This window comes from Epinephelus lanceolatus, chromosome 8 (assembly GCF_041903045.1).
Source record: "Epinephelus lanceolatus isolate andai-2023 chromosome 8, ASM4190304v1, whole genome shotgun sequence".
Taxonomy (NCBI): Eukaryota; Metazoa; Chordata; class Actinopteri; order Perciformes; family Serranidae; genus Epinephelus; species Epinephelus lanceolatus.
The window spans coordinates 23,603,886-23,624,918 of NC_135741.1; the positions used below are offsets into that span (position 1 = coordinate 23,603,886).

General features: G+C 44.9%; 1 protein-coding gene across 3 annotated transcripts in view; it reads right to left on the minus strand.

Moving 5' to 3' along the window:
* Positions 1 to 21,033, minus strand: part of rarga (retinoic acid receptor gamma a) — a 47,783-nt gene that overhangs the window by 24,932 nt on the left and 1,818 nt on the right. For 2 of the 3 annotated variants that reach the window (XM_033629600.2, XM_078170031.1), the window contains 2 exons: positions 16,503 to 16,568; positions 8,888 to 9,250 (listed from right to left, as the gene is read on the minus strand). In XM_033629600.2, coding sequence (XP_033485491.1) covers positions 8,888 to 9,056 — 169 coding nt within the window. In that variant the 5' untranslated portion in view covers positions 9,057 to 9,250; positions 16,503 to 16,568. Of the gene's footprint in view, positions 1 to 8,887; positions 9,251 to 16,502; positions 16,732 to 21,033 lie in introns of those variants that run through there. The other variant, XM_078170030.1, reaches the window with a different exon arrangement.

Consider the following 21,033-nt stretch of genomic DNA (forward strand, 5'->3'; position numbering starts at 1 on the left):
CCCCCAAACTTATCCTGCCCCCCCTCCTTCTCTCCCTCTCTCTCTGGCTCACAAGTCTCTCCATCGCTCTCCTTAATTCCCCCCCCCCCCCCCCCCCCACCCCCATCTGTTTCTGCAAATACTCTCCCCATTTCATCAAGTTCCCTATGGCCATTTTTTCCTAACTGCATGATTTGTTTTACTTGAAAAAGTTCGCTGCTTTTGTTTCTGGTTTTGGAAAGGTTTCATTTTCAGTGGCTGCCAACTCACTGGTCATTTTGTGTGACTGCTGCTTTCGATCACATTTAATTGAGCTGATTAGATCAGGCTTCTACACAGATTCAGAATACTTTAATGTTTCTTTTGTGATGTGATGTTTCATCTCTTTATCTATACAGTAGATAGAGACGCTCGGTCAGCTGCTCCCAAACTGCTTATGGATCCACGTGGGCCGGAGCCCAGGAAAATCAGGCTTTACTACTGTCTGACGCTGTGATGCCGATTACAGATAAGACGTATACAGCACATTGTTGCCACTTCCTCTGTGTACAGTCGTTCAGGTTCCAGCCAAGCAGTCAACAGCGCAGTGGTGTGTGAGGCAATAAAGATGGCTTGTTTTCAAATGCCTATGCGCTAAACGCGGCATGGTGATTTTGAAAGGAATGCAGAGCTTTTTCATTGCTGATGTGAACATGTGTGCAGTGTGTGGACGTGCTGAAACAGATTGCCGGTGATGATAGAGACACTGAACACCAGTTCAGAGCGCCCTCCCACCGCAGACAGATTCAGGTTACTCAGAAACACACACTCAGAAACAACCCCACACACACACACACAGAGTAAAAAAACCAGACAGCCTATATATATTTTTTTTAAGTTAATGTTGTGATACTAACCTGATTTTCAACCAGCTTAGTATCACAACGAGGGTAGTATGTGTAAATTAACTACAGTAACTTTCCTCCATCTCACCAGCGCTCAGATCTCCGTGCTCATTGCCCAGGTCAGATCTGCCAGATGACATATTTCGCTGGTTCATGAGCTGTTGCTTGTACTTCCACTTTTCTTGTGCCCGCCACCACGGACACAAAGAGTATGAGAGTGGATTGAAAGAGAGCCGCTCCTTTCTCTGTCTCAAACTCAGATCAAACTGTAAAACTAGGCAGTGCTGATCAAATGTAAACCAAGATTCTCTCACAGTATGGCCTATTTCTGCCCTAAAACATTCTCAGAAATATATTTTAGTGTACTTTTCAGCAGTTCCCAAGAGTTAGTAAACAGGAAGTGGGTATCATACAGTTTCTTGTGTTAAAAGCGAGGGCTAAAAACAAAATTCAGATCAGACTGCCAAACTTGGCAGCGCTGATCAAATATGTTTATAAGTTTCTGTTACTGCGTTGCCTGTGTCTCGCCTCAAATGTTTTTAGAAAGATATATTATCCCTTGTTATCAGCTGGCCACCATATTGTTTCCTGTGACAAAACCATAGATGTGTGCTAATAACTAGATAACGGACCCCAAGATGGCAGCCATTAAGTCCAGTGGAGTCACCATAAAAGTTTCTAGATTCTGTGTTATCTTCCGCAGTATGTGGCCCACTGAATATGCACAGTGGTGTTTCTCCCTAGTTCCCACTTGACTCATAAACTTTATTGTGATGATGTCAGAAGTTATTAAATTTTTTTTTGGCTTGAGGAAATTTTTACAAATATAAAACTTTCCTGGATGAAAAGTTCATAGTAGAAAGAGTCATATTTGACCTTGTCTACAGCTCGAGGTGTCTTGTCAACAGTTTTATAGATGTCTCTTTTATCATAGTGGTCTACTGGGAAAATGTGTTTAGGCTGTAGAGGATTTTTTTCCGCTGCAATACCGCAAGTGGCCACTGGGAAATATTAAAAGCAAGGCTGAGCTGTGTTCCCGGGGGCCTGGTCAAAACAGAAGAGCTCAAATTAGGTCAACCACCAACAGGGGTATTTATTGGTCCTGTGTGGCATAGTGCATTCAGGTAATTGTGGGTTTTCTACTTCTTAAGCAAAAGCTTTCTCTGTTTTCTCTGGTAATGTAGCACCAATTTTAAAAGTTTTTGTATCCTGATAGACAGCCCAGTTTTATGAAAAGACCATAATTCCAGCACTGAAGTCTTTCTTTTATGAAGGGCCAAAAGAACCAGATCAATGCACCCAAAAACATTCATAAACTCATTTTAAAAAGTAATAATTTATTTGAGTGACGGTACATTGTTGTTTGTTAGCGAAAACAGAACGCAATCCTCGCGTTCTTACTCATCACATCCATCAACTACTCCCCCAGCCGCAGGTTTTACACATGTTCATCTCTGACGAGACATGTAATCTTATCCACTCATCTACTCCACTCTCTCACAATATATCTCTTGAAGATACCTGATGTGTCACTGAGGAGAGGTGTCTGGAGAGTGGGGCATGACTTATGAGAGAGCCCGTTTCTCAGCGGCGGCCATGTTGGCCTCTGTTCACATGCTGGTCTCACCAAAGGCCTAACAGAGCTACTTTTCAGAGCCCTATCAGTCTTGGCCATCTTTCAACAGTCTTTTTCACTCTCCATCTTTCCCTCTCCCTCTATCTGCACTGTCATGACATTTCGCTACCCGTGTTCTATGGGGGAAAAAAAGAAAGATCTTTTAGTTGTGCGGCCAAAAATACGAAACCCCCCGTCTTGTTCTCATAGGCCTGTCCTGTGCCTGTGTGCCCTCCCACGCCTTCTGAGATCCCATCCCTCCTTTCTCGCCATTGCGCGCTCTTCGTCTTGCACGTGCCCACAAAGGCCCATCTGAAAACAGACCCCTCCCATTTTTAATAGTAGCCTCTTTATCTTCATCTGTCATCGTGTCAGAGCTGTAGTACACTCTGTGGCCTCTCCCTTACCAGCAACCTTTGCTGACTTTCCACACATGCAGGCATGCAGGCACAGGCACAGGCACACGCACACACTTACTACACAAACACACGCAAAAGTTTCAAAAAAGTTTCAAGCACTTAGGGCAAATTGGCTCCAACTTGCACAAAGGGATAACGAGAGGAAATCCAAGGTGAAGGCTGAGGAGAAAGAGAGAAAAAGGAGAGAGAAAAGAGCAAGGGAATTCAAGAGAGTGCATAAGCCGACAGGGTTTAGGTGGATATCATCGGAGGAGCATATATTCCACTCAGTTTCACAAAAACTCCTTCAGTGGGTGCTTTAAATTGACTGGAAAAACAAAGTGGGCCTTTCAGTCCGTTTTTTCCCCTTCATCTATTGAACCATGGCCAGCGATGGTTGAAAAATACAAAAAGAGCAATGTGAGGGAAATCGATTTCCAAAAAAGAGAGGAGCGCCTCGGAGAGCTGTCATCTTGAGGCTAGCGGTCGCCAAGGGAGATGAAAGCCGGGATGTCAGACGATGCAGGGCTGTTTATTAAAGCAGAGGAGGCTCCAGTCTCACTGATAGATCAAGGACACCGCCAAACAGCGCTTACACGTGCTGTCATCACACACAAGTACACACAAATGGTCCAGTTCTTGCATTGTTAATTTGCTATGTAGTTCATGGTCACAGGAGCAGAGATGCCAGCGAGCAGATGGTGCTATAATGGTGCTTTTTTTCCTGATAACAGGTACAGTTCAGCCCAAAATCAAAAGTACATATTTTCCTCTTACCTACCTGCTATCTATTAATCTAAATTGTTTTTGTGTTTGTTGTTGAGTGTTGAAGGTATCAGCCATAGAGATGTCTGCCTTCTCTCCAAAATAATGGCACTAGACCCGCTTACTCAAGATAATCCACAGACGATGTTGTGAGCAGTTTAATGCAGGAGCTAGTTTCCTTCCATAGAACTACACCCACCAACCGCATTAAAGAGCGTAAGGAAGTGGGCAACTACTGCTAGCTCACCTAGCACCACAGCTCGACTGAAGAGGACGCCATTAATGTTTACATCTAATGCTGTCACGAGCATGAGCCTCTCGTCTATGCATGCTTCCTTTTGTGCAGAGATATGGTTGGCGGGTGTAGTTTGGTGTAAAGTGGGATAGTTCTTACATGAAACTGCTCACAACAAGGTCTGTGGACTAGATAGAGGATAGAGATTACACTTCTGGTTTAACACATGCAGGATTTGACCTATATACAGAAACTGTCCAGAATTGATTTCTTGTATGGTTTTGATAAAGGCTCAGAAAATATGATGATTTCAATACTTCTCAAGAAAGATGCACAACATTGGCAGGGGATGATCCTAAATCAGAGATCAGGGATGATAGTATTGAAATGTATCAAAATACACCTCATACATAATTACAAATCTGTTTCACTGCTCTGTTTCAGTCTTTTAAATGATTATAATCCATATGCAATGTTCAAATAAGAGACTACATATGTCTCATTCCTGAAGTTTTTTCCTGAAATTCTTCGAAATCCTCATTTATAATGTTTTCACCGCAGGCACTGGCTGTTTTTTCGGCCCCTTCAATAAATCTGACAGAGATCAGTAAACGACACTGAGACTGACAGAGGTCAGAGATGGATCAGCTCTGCTCTCAAGAGCAAACAGAAAATATAACTTTCAGGTGTCTCTGAGGGCCTTTCATAGTTTTAAAAGAGCGGTGACATCACCATTTCTGAAGAGCAAACAGGAAGGGAAGAAGAAAACAGAGATGGGATTCTTTCTGTGCCTGTAAGGAAGCCTGTGCCTTCAAGGAAGTGAGCGGCAGCAGCCGGGCTGAGCTCATCATGTTCATATCCATACATAGCTCACTTTCTCTTTCGCCCCCCTCCCTCCCTTCACTCAAATATACAGCTTACCCACATAAGCACGCACATATGCAAAATCCAAACCTTCACAGTCAGGCACGTACCCACCGACAGTACCTCCACCAAGGCCGGGCTGAAACCCAGCACTTCAACCTTTATGAAAATAAATAAAGCGGCACAATGTGCTGTTTGTGCTCCGCTCCGCATCCAGCGGAGAGCTTCACTCTGCTCGTCGACATCCTTCCCCGCTGTCCCTCTCCTCCATTTAAAGGTTCGCTTTTACATTCCCTCTCATACCACATTTCCCACCAAAATGGCTCCTTTACGCAACTCCCTGAGCTCCCTAAGCCAACATGACCTCCTTGTGTGTGTGTGTGTGTGTGTTTAAGAATGCAATGAGTGTTTTTAATTATGTCACTCTGCATGAGGATATTCTTTTCTGCTGGAACATTTTGGTCCTTTTCACAGTCTGTCTGACTTAATGGTTTGTGTTTATGTTTGTGTGTGTGTGTGTGTGTGTGTGTGTGCGTGCGCATGCGCATACGAGGATGTACGTATGCATACATTCTTGGCAGCCAGTATGCTAATGTGTGTGCGTGCGTGTGTGTGTGTGTGTGTGTGTGTGTGTTGTATAAATCCATGCCCAACACACACTTTACATAAACAGCTGTTCACCTTGTCTCCACTAGAGGCACAACTGAGCAGTCTCAGGCAGCTTTTACACAAGTTTCAACACGCTACTCATTCCTTTCTATTAATACAATCCTTTTAATTTCATCCCACTGTGATGCAGCTGAAAAGGTTCACAGCTGAGCCTCTCATGGGTTTTCTCACTCAACATAAAGCTCAAAATTACGGTCTGAATGGAAAGTCCGAGCCCAGCTAAGGACTGCAGATTTTGGTCCGAGCCATGTGGGCTGAAGGAAATGACCTACTAGCTTTTCAAAACATCCCTGTGGCTGGCTTTGGGGCCAGGGCTCCAGCCCTGATTGGTGAAAGCTTATAGAGGTGTTTCAGGGCTCAGTGGTGATGTTATCACATAGTAAGTGGCCTTAATGGGCTTCCAACTGTTTGTTTGAAGGGCTCCCATAATGACAGGGATCAACTGATAACGGTCTCTGCTACACACTGCACAGAGAGCTGTCAGACCCTCTCATGGATGAACCAACACCTTTGCTCGTTTATAAAGACATGGGTGGCAAGGATGGGAGTCTTGCAGCACACCCACAGTGACGATTCACACATGACTTGAATGCTGAAGCAAAGCTCTAATGTTTTCTGGGTCTACTTCCTCCATGTCTGCGTTAAGAATAAAGAAAAGCCTGCTATCTCTGCATGTGCAAACACAGCCATCTCTGCCCTCTCCTGTCTCTTCCCACTACTGTGCAAAACAGGTATTTCCAAAGACACTCTGGTGCCAAAACACAGCGCCACCGTGGGAGGTGCTCCGACCTGTCGGCGCAGCATGCACGGCCAACAAAGGTAGGTGTCACCCAGGCTACCTTTTCTAACAACAATTACGCACGGAGCTCTGAAGCCGGGCAAGAATGCAGCACTATTTACTGCACACACAAACACACACACACAGAAATATCCGCAGTGCTACTCCCTTTATGTGGAAGGTATTTTCTCAGTCTGGCCCACAGACAGCCTTGACAACAATGAGCAGGCCTGTTAAGCCAACTCCTGGAGAAGAAGTAGAAGGAGAGAAAAAAAAAAACAGGGCCTGGGGAATGTCCAAACCAAGGCCTTTTGTCTTCCCCGCTAACGTTTAAGAGAGTGGGGGAATGAGACTGCTGTCAGTAAAATGACTTGTAACATTCCTTGTCAAGGGATACACCAAAAGGATGTTTTAAAAGCCGATACTAGCAGCTGATAATTTTCCATTCACTGGCCAAGAGCTGAACTGATACTCGGTTGTATTTCTGAATGAGGTTTAGCACAAATAGCTGCAGGCGTGTGTAGTGCTGAAACCATTAGTCGATTAACTGGAAAAAAAAAAAACAAACTTCAAGGACATTTCTTGGTCTCTAGGAACTTTCATGTTTCGCTATGTCATGATATTTTTTAGAGTACACAACTACTCAAATAGCCAAAACAGTCATGACCTGATTATCATTAGCCACAGCTTTTGATATATTCTATTGTCTAATATTCTATTATGTACTTTAAGGTAATTAATTGGGTAAAAAAAATACAGAAAAATTCAATTTTGTGCTGATTTGAGACTCCTAGGACTAAATATGTTGATTCTAATATTCACAGTAAATAAAACTAGACCAATACTACATTGATTTGATCAGCTAATAATAAGGTTCAGCTAAAAGAAGTCAATCCACGCACATAAAGCTGAGTCGACGCTAATTGTCACTATGATCCCGACTTAATCTTTGACCCCAGCCTTGTTTAAGCCCTGCCACAGAGCTTAGACCGAATAATTGCAGTCCTTAACCCTTGTGAACGATACCACTGCCAGCGTGGATGTGTCAGTACAAGCAGTCATGTATGAAGGCCCCAGTGCATGTGGTTGCCTGCGTCTGTTTGTGCTTTTGATACTTGTTTTTGTTTTAACTCATGCCAGTGTGAAAACCCAAAAAAGAATCCATCTGTCAGTGTGGTGGGATTTCACTCTGCGTCAGGGGTATGTTTCTAGTTTTTAGATGAAAGAAGTGCTCTGTGTGTGAGCGACAGGCAGAGAGAGAGAGAGAGAGAGTGGGAAGAGTGTCTCTGGTGGTGTGTTTGCATGTGTGTATCTGTGTGTTTTCCTAGCAGGGTGTGTTCTTGGATTCCACCACACTAGGACATTACCCCCAGGTGCTCTCTCTCTCTCGCTCGCTCGCTCTGGTTCTGTGAAAATACCTTGAGGATTAGGTGGGCAGCAGCGGCAAGGAGGAAGGAGGGGGTGAGGGTGAGGTAGTGATTGACGGCTGAAAGGCTGGAGAGGTGCTCAGGCATGCTGTGGTAGGGGAGAGAGGGGGGGCTGCGCACACAGGCAGGGGGGCTCTGCACTCAGCTGTTGCCACCCACACCCATTATAGCCCCTCCACCACCTACCACCCACCACCACCTGCCGCCCCCTTAGCACTGCACCCAGATAAGATTTCAAATAACTCCCGCTTACCTTTACCTCAAGCCCTAACCTCAACCAAAGTGCTTCTTTTACTCTCTGTCTTCCTTTCTCTCACACAGACATCTTCGACGGCGGTTTGATACAAGGATACTCCCTGACCTAGAATCCTAACGCTGATTTAAAAACTGCCTTTTGAAACCAGCAGGTGTGTAGAACAAAGAGCAATGTATGTCGGCAACGTGTGTGTAATCTTACTAGTTTTTCCATGACAGAAAAACACTCTAGATTGCCAACAATCTCCTCTTTGTGCTCTGAGGTACATGCATCATCCCATTTTAGTGCTTCAGCATACAACAGTGCCCCCTGTGGTCAGGTCTGAAACTACAAGTCTGACACTGCTGGAGCAAGCTGTTGTGGTATGTCTGGTTGTTTGTTTGAAACCAGTCTTCAGCTCACCTTTTTTTTTTTTCCCAACAAGAAGCTGTGTGGTCATGCTAAAGAAACACACGGATAAGACTTTGAATTGCAATTGTGTTCGTTTTTAAATATTTGTTGATGCTCAGAGCACTCATCACCTCACACTGAAAGAATGTTGTTTTGTCTCTAATTGCAGACTTGTGGGTTGTCTGCCTCACAAAAGCTCTGCGAGAGGTCCACATACACACATACACACATATGCACATACACACACGAGCGAAGCCAGAGCCAGAGTTTGTGGTCAAAACCACACCATCTACGAGCATCTATACGGAAACCACAGGAGTAGAGTAATCATTGTATTGATGAAAGTGGACTTTTTCTTCATGGTTTCTTTGCAGGCTTTTTTTTTCTTCATACCACTCGTCCTATATCACAAACAGACCCTAAGGTTTTCCATTTCCACAAAATTACACATAATGAAGTGCAATTTAAATAGCCATATTTTCCTCTTTCCACTGCACATCCAAATTGTATAATGTGACTCGCCTTAAATTAAGGTATGGACTCTATATGTAGTTGGAGTTGAAATGGAAAATGATACGTGAGAGGGAGGAATAGTCCAGCACACACACTGTGATGAAAATGACTTACAGAGAGCGGCCATCTCTTTGGGCAGGTCAGCACCGAATCTCCCAAACAGGCTGCTGTTGGCCAGCAGGTCGAAGGGGGAGTGGCTTCTCATGGAGTTGAAGGCGAAGGGGTAGACAGCAGGTGGGAAGCCGGTCATATGACCCACCTGCTGTTCCCGGTTGGTAGCCATGGCAGCGAAGCACACCCAGGGGTCTGCGGCAGGCCGCTGGGTGAAAGTAGCGGCTCTCACAACACCTGGAAATCCCCGGGTAAGTTGAAATCCGTGTCCTTTCGAAGACTCTCAGGATGTGGGGAATGGATGAGTGACGATGAGGCCTCTGGTTTTAGTGACTCCACTTTAGAGGGGTCATCCAATTCACTTTTCTGAGGAAGACAAGGCAGAGAGATTTGTTATTGCCTGCTAATAATTTCACCACATAAAACATGAGTGCAAGTGTTTTGTGATTGGCACGAACATGACAATACAATCAGCAGTTTGTTGCGAGAGCCTCTCCGGACTCCACAAACAAAATTCACCTCATGTCAACTCTGAGACCACGATTCATCTGCGTTCTGGGACGGAGAATAGTTTATCCACCGCTCTAATGTAAGAAGGATGTGCAAGCCTCATGCTACCAGGTATGAGGGAATGGGAAGGAAAGAGGAAGTGAGGAAGGACGGCGAGAACCAAAACAGATAAAGACGTGAGAGAAAAAGAATGAGTGAGCTGTGAGAGGAAAAGCCAGAAAAACTGGGACTGGGCGAGGGGAAAAGAAAATAAGAAAGAAGTTTGGAAAAAGTTATAACAGGGAAGAGCGAGAGGGAGGGAGGGAGGGGGAAAAAAGAGAGAGAGAGAGCTCTTGTTCTTGCAGTTTTGAAGAGCTTCCAGACTTCTACAGTGATTCCAGGCTATGCCATATGATTTAAATCACCAGAACTCTACTATAAAGAGCTCCTCTGTTCCTGCTGCCAGCCTAGCACAGCAGCCTGCCTCTCTGCCTCTTTCCCCCAGGACCAGAGGCCCAGACACGGGGTCCATGAAGAAGGGAGGGAGGGGGCGGGGGGGGTCGATGGGGGTAGAGGGTAGGGAAAATGAGATCCACTGATTGCTAACTGCTGCTGTCACTTCCAACTATCTTCTCTTGAGGTCAGGGTCCCATCCCACAGAGTCATTTTGGCTCTAACCTCCTGCAGCCCGCTCATCACTGTGACTCCACACAGTAGGCACAGACAAGTCAGGCTCAAGTGTGGACAAGGCTGCAGTTATGCCCCACTGTTGACTGTTAATACAAGAAAGGGGGGGGGGGGGGGGGGGGGGGGGGGAATCCCGGCAAAGCCTCCCCATTTTCTTTTTCATGTTTTCTTTCTGACTTTCACTTCCCTAGCGTGATTTCATGAGTGGGTGGTGTGATCAGCTTGTTTTTTAAATGTGGCTTTGAAAAAGAGCAGAGCCAAGGAATTTGGAACTGCTGTGGCTTGTGAATCCGGGAGAAAAGACAGGGAAAAAATCTTGGTAATGAATTCGGTATAAACAAAGAAATGAGGGGGGTGGGGGGGGGGCGCGGCAGAAAAAGATCTAAGGCTGAACCGGTGAACTGCTGAACTGAGAGAAAACGCATAGAGGAACAGTGACAGGGTCTGGGCACTGGGGGGCACTAGGAGGTGGCGCCGTGCCCAGGAAAAAGAGGGAGAGCTTTCCAAGACGCACACATATGCACCGCACAGTCCGAAACGCATACACATGCAATCAAGCACTGAAAAAAAAGGCCTCGACACATGTGTGAGAGCACCCACTAACGCACGCTCACACACACACACCTCTCACCCCTTGCCTTTTCCAGGGCTCTGGCTCCCTCCCTGCCTCTCTTTCTGGCTCTTTCTCTTTCAACAGAGCCAGTTAATTACACCCTACTGCTGCAGGCAGCTTCAAACCACCACTAATTTAGAGTTCCATTACAGTAAACTGTTCCACATGTGCATCCAGGGCCCAGGCAGGCTCGGGTGGCCACGTTTCAGGAAGGAGCAGCCGCCGATAGGCACCCACCCCCATCCTGCCAACACAGCCATACTGCCATCTTTCTTTTTCTTTCCTTCTTTCTCTCTGTATTTCTTTCTTCCCCCCTCTTCAGTCTATCCCTCATCTAAACTACTTTTGATATTCTTTACTCCCCCTTTTCTGACCCACCCGCATCTCCTCTCTATAATCATGTCCTTATACCCAATCCTCTCTGCCCCCCCGCCTCCTTCACCCGCTCCCCATTTCCATCCATCTACTGCTTATACAACTTGTACCATGACCCTGTGCAGCGGTTCCACTGTGTGGCTAACACACAAAAACATCACTAAAGATTTCACAGTGGGCCTAATGGGAGAAGAGGTACAGACTGGAAAAACAAAACTGCCAGCAACGCACAGGCTCATAATGAGTGTGTGCGTGTGTGCGCATGTGTGTTATGAGTATGTACTTGGCCAGCGTTTGGCCCGTTTGGGTATCTGCCTCATGAACTCAAACCAGGCCCCATAAAGGCAGCGCAATCTGTCTGAGAGTGCTGGGAGAAGAGAGAACAATAAAGAGAAAAAGGAAAATGTGTGAGAAAAAGAAGGATCACGACGGAGAGTAAGATCGTGTGCTTGTGTGTGTGTGACATTTGTGTTCCCACAACTGAAAGCAACTGTATATTAATCCAAAGAATTAAGCTTTAAATGGGTTTCGAGCCAACAGACGCAGGCGGAAAATCCTGCCTCAGCACAATAAACCGCAGTGCCGCTTTACGTTCGCACATATATGTCACGAAAGAAACCGAGGAAGAAAGAAGTCGAGAGCTAAGGAGTACAGAGAGACACACACAGCCTTTTAAAATAGAACCCAGTAACTTTACTCTCCCCAAACACAATAATGAATTAATAAAAGAGTTGGCGCCAGTGTTTTTTAATGAGTCACATCAGCCCAGCAGCTTTTTACAGAGCCATTTATGTTTTATGTTGGGTCCTGTGGTAGGCTCACTTCGCCAGCCCGTCTGGGGCTATAAGGGGATAAGGGGAATTTGGAGTGACCTCATCCCCTGTTAGCCAGGGCCAAATGGGCATGGAGGGCCTCCCCACTTCCCTTGAGCCTGGGGGGCACACAGGAGGCAGCAAGCAGCCAGGCAGCCGAGGAGCACCAGGGCCGGCTATGAGTGGGTTCACGGCTGCTGCTGGGACTTTCCGTCGTTCCCTAAGAGGTGCGCTGTAGCAGTTTAAATTTACTTTGGTTGTTTCTGTAAACAGTGGCGTGTCAGACCTCACAGCAGTTCATCAGACTCATTTGGTTACACTTGAGATAATCCATTGATTGTTATCATGTAGCAAATGAAATGAAATCAATCAAGAGGACAATTTGGAGACAGCGCAACAAGACGAGACACGCTTAAGAGAGAATGAGATTCCCTTGTTTTGCTGAGGAGAACAAAAAGACGTAGCAGGACGTAGAATCGAGCAAGAGTGAAACAGACAAAGAGGGAGAGAGAGAACAGTTCCCACAGATTGAATGTCTGTCAAACAAAGGGTATCAAATCCACTGTGAGCAAAACAACAATTGTGCCTTAACCGTTGTGACGGAGTGAGGCCCCTCAGGCAATAAGAACTGCAGTCAAACATAACAAATAAATCACGGCATCTCAGGAAGCTGTGCACCACACAACCAAGAAAGGCAGTGGGTTTTTTAGTCAGCACAAGAAACCACAGGTGATTACTCGGCGTATAAGCAGGATTCTGGGTGCCATGGCTGGCCCGGGTTTCGCTAACTGGAAGACGCTTCTTGTTGCAGTAAGGGAAACAGAGAAAAAAACTTTACAGTAACTGTGTGTGATGTTATATTGAGTTATAATTGTATGTTTGTCTTTGTGGATATTTGCCTTTGAAGTCAAATTCAAACTTGTTTCGCTTTTCTGAGCTTGAGCGGGTTCACACGTTTTCTCTGGGTTTCCTGAACTCCCCAGAAGGCCACAATATGTAATTTTAAGAAATTTCCTGCAGGGGTGAAATAAAAAAAAATATGTGCCAGTCAGTCCAGGCAGCAGAGCAGCAAGTCAAAACCTTTTTGTTGGAAGGATTGAATTGTAAATTCACAGCCTCGAGACAAATGAACTGTACCATGTATCCTGGCAGGGGAAAGCTTGGCAGAATCACCGAATCCTCTCACTCTTTTTCCACCTCTGACTTGTCCTCTCCTGTTCATTTTTTTGACAGAAAACTCTGTATGTCTTCCAGGCACTGTCCTCCGATTGTCAACATCATAAAGTGATTTATGTTCAGTAACTTCGTAAAGGAAACGGAGAGGGTTATGTTTAAGTTTTGGGTCGTGGGTGAAGTCATCCTACCACAGCAGTTAAACAATGATTTTACAGCCCATGTGTCTTAGCTGAGTTGACAGACTGGCTTTTCCAACTGCTCGGAGCAACATGATCACTTAGTGTCATAATCACTGCCTAATGTGCCCACACAGAGCCACTGTTTGTGGACTGTGACAGATGAATTAAAATGTTCATAGTGAAACATCACGGGAGTGTTATCTGATCTCGTTGCTGGCGTCAGCAGTATTTTGGCTGTGAAAACTATATCCTCAACACTGCTATCTGATGCAAAGCTGACAGCTCCCGGTCTTTCAACAAGTGGCTGGCTAATGGCCCTGAGAGAGACACCTAGTGACAGACGGCCCAGTGTCTCTAAACAGACCGGCATTCCTTCACCTCAAACTTGTTTGACATCTGACTGCTCTTGGCATCACACAAACACGTCTTTGCTTACGGCAACAATGCAAAGTAGCACCTCTGTGTAATCACTTGTCACTTAAAGAGGTATTGTTTTTCATGAGTGCCACTGGGGAGTGCCATTATGCAATCCTGGTTTTTGAATCTATAAAATCGTCAAACACCAATCCCTAAATCTTTGTTTCGTTCTCTCTTTCTTCTCTTTGTTTGAACATAATGTTACAAAACAGACTGTGTTGACTCGCAGTGGTGGAGAAGAGAAGTATGGAAAGAGTGAGAAGTCAGAGAGACATAAAACACTTTGTGACATGATGAAGTCATCCTGACAGCTTGCTGTTTCCATGATGTGGTAGAGCTCTTTGGTGTGCTCGACATGAAGACTTCAGCAGTGGGTCCAGCAACACAAGAAAACACACCACAACAGGAAAAGGCAAAGGCAGATGATGGCAAGAAACTTTGAGAAATAAAGAGAGAGTCAGAGAGACAGGAAATAAAGCAATAGAAGAAAGTTTAGGGTGGCAACAGTCGGCATGATGGCTACTCTTCTGGATTTGAAAGGTTGGTGCCACTAATGCGTCCTGTTTTGTAATTATATGATTCACACAGGCGGCGAGGAAGGTGTTTCCCTAGACTCAGTGAGAAAACAATCCTTTCTCTGTATAAAGAGATGCATAATGGATGGGTTTCACCACCGCCACTTTTAGCCCCAGGAGTCAAAGCAACACTCAAGACACAAGCAGGCCCAAACACACACATGCATGCAGCACAACACACACTCACGCACAACTTCAACTTTGTGCCAGAAGATCTTTTAATGAGAGCTTGAAGGCAGGCTGAAAATGTAAATCCTCACAATCAGAGCGGCACACCTGCAAAAATAGACATAGGAAATGGTGTGCAGATAGTTTCCTTGTTAATTATAGTGTGGTAGCAGAGAGCCCCCTAAAACCACCTGTCTAACCCCTCCCTACAACTTGGCCTTAATTGCTATAGAAATTCCAGAAAAAGACAGGTATCAACAACTCCCAGATTTACAGCTCAAAGTCATGTCACAAAGGAGGACTGTTAGCAGATTTTGCAATACAGGAGCTTTCATGGGGCAACAGTTGTTTCAGTGGTTCCCACAAAACCTCAGATTTATCTGCACCTGAGAGGCGTTACTACATAACACACCAGGTTTAGAAATCTGTGACAGATTTGTGACATTTTAAACATGGATGGTTTTACTGAAGGAATGATCCTAACAAACAAAATGGTAATTATTTATTGTTGTTATAAATATTGTGTTCTCCTGTTTCAATTATTTTTTAAAGACTTTTGATCCATGACATGTTTAATCTAAAGAAGATTTCGTTCCACAGCAGCCATTTCCTTTAACATACTGCACATTTTACTGCTACATTACTGCTGACAGTATGTGAGCATCGACTAAAGTATGTTAAGGCTGGTCATTTGCTTGATGTGTAAATATTTACAGCCACAAAAATGTGAGAATGTTTTTTGGTACAGCTGACACACTTGTGATCACAAGTACATGGATCATGAGTAATGACACATACCCATCTGGAGCCTATAAAAGCGAGCACAAATAATAAGTGATTCCAAACTGTCAGAGAAGACGAGCAAAACGCTGTGACTGAACACCATGAAGGTAAAAGCTGTTCTGCATGGACGACTCGTCCTCGAATGAAAAAAAAGAAAGACCCACGGGTGGTGCTCTGGAGGAGCAGAGCACGACTGATATTACTCTGCTTCAGAGATGAGCTCCGTTTCTTCCACTCCAGATGTCACTGACAGAGTCAAACTGATAGACCAGATGACAGCGGAGGGCGCCACAGAGATCACTGGCCTTCAAGCAGGCATCCCTCACTCAACCGTGTGGGTGGGGTTTTTTTTTTTTCAATTCGCTTCGATCAAACTGTCCCTCACACTTATGTCAAGTCCGCCAGGGGAAATAAGCAGTGGACAGCAGGTGCAAAGCCAAGACAGTCCAGCTGCAGCGGTTTACCTACTGACCAGTCACTGCTGCTGAAGCGATAAAATCAAAGCTACACTCTGACATCAGCTGCCTGATCGTCTGATATCCAAATCACACAGCACTGAAGGCACTGTGTTACACACGGCTGTAACAAGTGGAACCTGTTAACCTAGCACACACGCCAGCGTCAATAAATAATCCGCACTGACACACTGCTAACTATGGGAACACAATGAATAAACTTGGATGTAAACTAAGAGCAGAGTTTCAGACACACCTCACTCCACAGGAATTAGCCTGTGCTGTTTAAAAGGTGGAAAACAATGCTTCTCTTTTCCAAGTGTTCATATGTTGCTTATAAAAAAAAAAACAGGTCAAGGACTGGTGACTCCTCTGGTGAATACATTCATACACATCAAACACATGCAAGCATGTACACACACACACTCACACTCACACACACACATATGCTAATAATAAAGAGCTCCACAGGCACTGGGTAACACTTGAAACACTCACTAATAAGCACATATGTGCACACACGCACATGCCGGCACACATGCTCCAGTATGTTTTCATATAAACTCAGTGTCACTCTCACATTAATAAAACAGAGAGAAACAAACACGCTTGAGCGCTGCATGCAAACAAACATGTGTGTTAGGACGTTTTGGTGTTTACACATGAAAAATGTGGTCGGATTTCAGGGAAAACAATGATTAATTGTCTGAAAGCCTCTCAAGTGTTTTGCACACTGAGTCTCTGTCTTCAATTAAAACTGTCGACCCATTCCCAACAAAAAAAAAAAAAAAGTGCAGTCTCTCCCTCTGTTAACAGCGAGAGAGGAAAAAGGAAGACAAACAATGACTTAACTTACACAATCTGAACTTTTTAAGGATAAAATACTCACCCGCTCTGGTGTTGACGAGACAGACGGTCAGATGAAGCGGCTGACGGAGCGGTCTGATGAGCGGAGCTAGCCGGGGGGAAAAAAAGGAGAAAAGATGTGTGTACGTTCATCAGAGTCCTTCTGACAGCAAAGACAGAGTAGCAGTGAGCCTCTCACTCTCTCCCTCACTCACTCCCCGACTCGCACTCTCCTCCTCCTCCTCCCTCGCAGTCTCTACCTCTTAAAAATCACTCTTTCACTCCCCAAACACAGGCACACACTCTCTCACTCACTAAGAAATAATTACACTCTCTGATTCATAAAGCCTTCCTTTGTCACGTGACCCAACACTTCAAATATACAGCACATTTTTTCACAAGCCACAAAATGCCTGGAGGGAAGAAAAAGGCCCAGAGAGCTTAAGTTTCTGTTTTTAATTCTCTCTCCCTTCTTTGTCTCTCGGGTGAATTCTTTTTTTCTCTCCTTCATCTTCTTGGTGTAAGAGTTGGTTTACCTGCACTACCTACGAACTGTTTGCGCACGTCGAAAAGCGGAGCCGTGTCGTGATCTGAGATCATTTGTGTTTGATCGATAAAGTCACAGTTTAACAGGAGAGGATGTTTTTAAGTGTCCTGAACACAGATTATAATGTTTTGATTTAGTGCAGATGATCCTTTAATGGCGAGCCAATGGGTTTAATTCCAACAGAGTCTAAGTAGTTTCACCTTTATTCCTGGTTTGAGCGATTCATGAGATCATGATGGACTTTTGCCCTACCTGTCTGCTCACTACAGGCCTGTAGGTGCTGTTTTTGTCTAGCTCATATTTGTGTTTGGCACTGTGTTTTATTGCTTGTAATGTTTGTATGACAATCTTCCCAGAGCGATGACATCACATCACTACTATTATTACCACTGCTGATGCTGCTACCACTGACAGGACTTAAAGGGCAACACCGCCTAAATTAGGAATTCAAATGTTATTTCCATGGCTTAGGAAAGTTCAATCAATATTTGTGAACATGAGCTGCTCTCTGTCAAAGCCAGAAACCAGAAGGGTAAGTCTCAAAATTATGATGTCACAGGGGATTAAGTCTGGAGCTGCTCCATAGACAATGAATGGGAGACTGATTTTGTGGACTCGCATAATGTTTGTTTTCTTTTTTATACCCAAATCAGTTTTACTCTAGTGTAGCGTTCTCAGCTGTGAACCAGAAAATGGACCCATATACTCAGAACGTTCTTCTGACTGCTTTATTGTCTAGGCAGCAGCTCCAGACTTTACCCTACATCACAAATTTGAGTTTTAGCACTCTAGTTTGTGGATTTGGAAGGGTTGCTCATGTTTACTAATATTTTTGGACCGTCTCAGACAATAGGAATAACATGTGTGTTTTGAAAAATGGCACAGTTCCCTTTTAATATTAAAGAAAGTACGAGGACCCTTATGAAACTAATTAAGGAAGTATCAGACACAAAGAAAACTGATAGAATATCTAAAACATTCTCACTGAGGATAAATGAAAACCAGAATTTGGCATCCAAAGCTGGAATCCAACATTTTTTAGGCTACACAACATCTGTCAACATCCTGCCAAACATTATGCAGTTAGGAATATTGTTTTAAAATCAGAGATTATTGGAGAAAAAAAAAAACATCTGCCGATTTCTTCACCTAAAATCACTTCAGCTATGAAAATGAAACTAGCTGTGGCACATCAGCTGCAGGGAAGTTCCCGTGTGAGATGGCAGAGCTGTGCTGCAACAGCAGCAGCAGCAGCGACAGATTTGGGTGTGCCCCTGAACGTGCCCCTCTCTCCATATGAGATCATATGTTTCAGATCTGTGTTTATGTGTTTGTGGTTCTGGGCGTGTGCCCTGTTTTTCTGAATGTAATGTTTCTCAAGTTGTTTTGGTTATAGGGTGCACCTCAAACCTCAGAGATGGGAGGGAGAGGGCACACCTCAACTGGCACCTCAACGGGCACTTTTACCTCAGCAGCAGAGCTAAGATAAACTACACCTCCTGAGGAAAACAAGCCAATGTAAAAACATGCATGTTTCTTAAACACGAAAAAATCTAGTCTAATTAATATCTGAGCCAAGTAAGTGCAGCAAGCGTTTTCAAAATAACCAACTTATACATGCACTACTTATTCTGAAACTTCATCTAAAGCGATGCCCTTCAGGCATATTGGCCATGCATCACTTCACATCCTCACAAATCTCAGTCTGAGGCAGAATTGTAAACCAATGCAGCATGTGGAACTTTTCTTTTGGTCTTCACAGCTATCTGTACATTTAAGACCTGATATAACCGCTACGTATTCTGTTTGTAAATCAACTGACCTGATACAGGCGGAGATCTTATCCCCAAATACACTGACCCCAATATGTCTCCAGGATAAAGTCAAGCCATCATAATAATAAAAAACACAAGTGCCCGGCCTCGCTCTCGTCATTCCTATAGCGCTTCCGATCCTAACAGCCACATATGGTCCACAGTAGCCGCCTGAAATGCTCTTTCATGCATTTTTTGATGTGGATTTGCTGGTACATAATCAGAGGGAATGAATGGATAAGCAGTGTTGCCTTTTTGCGGAAACCTTATATTCAGGAAGCGCAGATCTGAGCCACACGGCAAAAGGCACTTCAGCTGATCCTTATCTCGTTTACATTTGATTTATGTGTTGCTTATGAGGCCACTAAGGCTAATAGAAATCCCTTAACTGTTTACATAGCAGTACTAAATCAGCAATATGAAAACAATATGAAACAGGAGGGTAAATACTGCCGTAGGAAGCTGCGAGAACTCTAAATCAGCCATTAGAGTGATGTGAACTGTAAAGTGTGATGCCATCAGGCCCACTTAGACCATGCATCTGTGTCAGAGTATACATGACAGTCGTGTGTGTGTGTGTGTGTGTGTGTGTGTGTGTGTGTTAGTACGCGGAGCATGCTGTCCTCCTTATTAAATTATGACAGTGAGTTTGAGCAGGGGTTGTGTTTAAGCTTTACGCATGTGTGTGTGTGAGATCTTGCAACACGCACGTCTGCTCTTGTGAATATGTGTGTGTGTGCGCATGGGTGAGTACGCGTAGGCAGTAGCAGCGAGAAGGTCAGAGGTTACTAGTGTTTGTGTTTCAGTGTCAGTGAAGTGTGCTCCAGGCAGAGATTTATGATCATTGTGTCTGGGAGGCTGCAGAGTGGGGGATAATGAAGATAGATCAGGGTGCTATCTCTCTCTCTGGGCACCACTGGAAACATGGCCTATGGCCCCGTCCGTTCTCGTATCATTAACTTCAGCCTGTGACATCATAACGCACTGCCCTGAGATCAATCCAGACACAGTGGGCTCTGACAAAAAGTCGAACGTGCGAGAGAGGCAATTCCTCACAGGAAGTCACCCGGCAAACACAGGCATTGTTCGGCTTTTGCAGCGTCTCTGGGTGTGTTTATGAAGATATGAAATATTCATGGAAACATCGTACTCGGTCGTGTGTTTCCACTTTAGATTCAACGTATTTGCATTCGCGGAGCCGTGGAGGAGAGGCCTGAGGCTCGCTGGCAGAGGAGAGGAAAGAGGAAAAGAGGGGGGATGATGGAGGGGGCAAGAGAGGGAGGAAGTGAGGTTAGAGGGGTTAAAGTGAGATGGAGGGAGGGGGGAGGAGAGAAGGCGAGAGGGCCCGTGGTACAGGGAATGTGAGAGACAGGGGTGTGAAATAGTAAGAGGGGAGGGAAAGAGAACTGGGGGGTGAGACGGAGAGAGGGATGGATTGTAGAGGGAGGGAGAAGAGGAGGAGAGGGGGGTTGATGGGATTGGTGGTGGGGAGGTGAGAAGGGGCGCAGGGAGCTGGTGCCTGTGGCGGCAGGTTTTAATCAGTAACAAGATGCCTGTAATGAGATCACTATTTCCCCACATTCAGATTGATGTCATGTGAAGTTTGGTGCCACACTGAGACAGGCAGGGGATGCAGGGCGAACACACACACCCCGCTCATTTGTGCACACACACGCATGCAGAAACACATTCACACACACACACACACACACACACACACACACAAATATACACTTGCTTGCACTTTCTTGGTTACAGACTTAAACACACATCCTGTGAAATGAAGGAGCTCATTCATCCCGCCTGGCAAAGTGCGCTCATTTAGAGTCCAACCGCCTTGAAGTAAAAACATACACAGAGGAATACTACTCACAGGAAAATGAGTTACTCATGGCAAAGGAGAAATGTATGTGTTCTGGGACCGAAGGGCATATACCACTATGTACTCCTCTAACAAAAACAAATGAGCACAAAGCTTGGAACAGTTAAGAGACCCAGCCAAAAGCTTTTTTACTGCAGAAGAAACTGAGGGAAAACGAGAGGGGGAGAGGGAGAAAAGAGGAGAAAATAAAAAGAGGAGTGTGTGTGTGTATGCGTGTGCTCTTCGTGCATATTTTTGGGGTGCATTCAGAGGCTGTCGACGCAGCTACCAGCGTGTGTGCCAGCACATGAGCGCTCTGCCTATTCCCCAACATGTGTGTCCAATGAAAGGT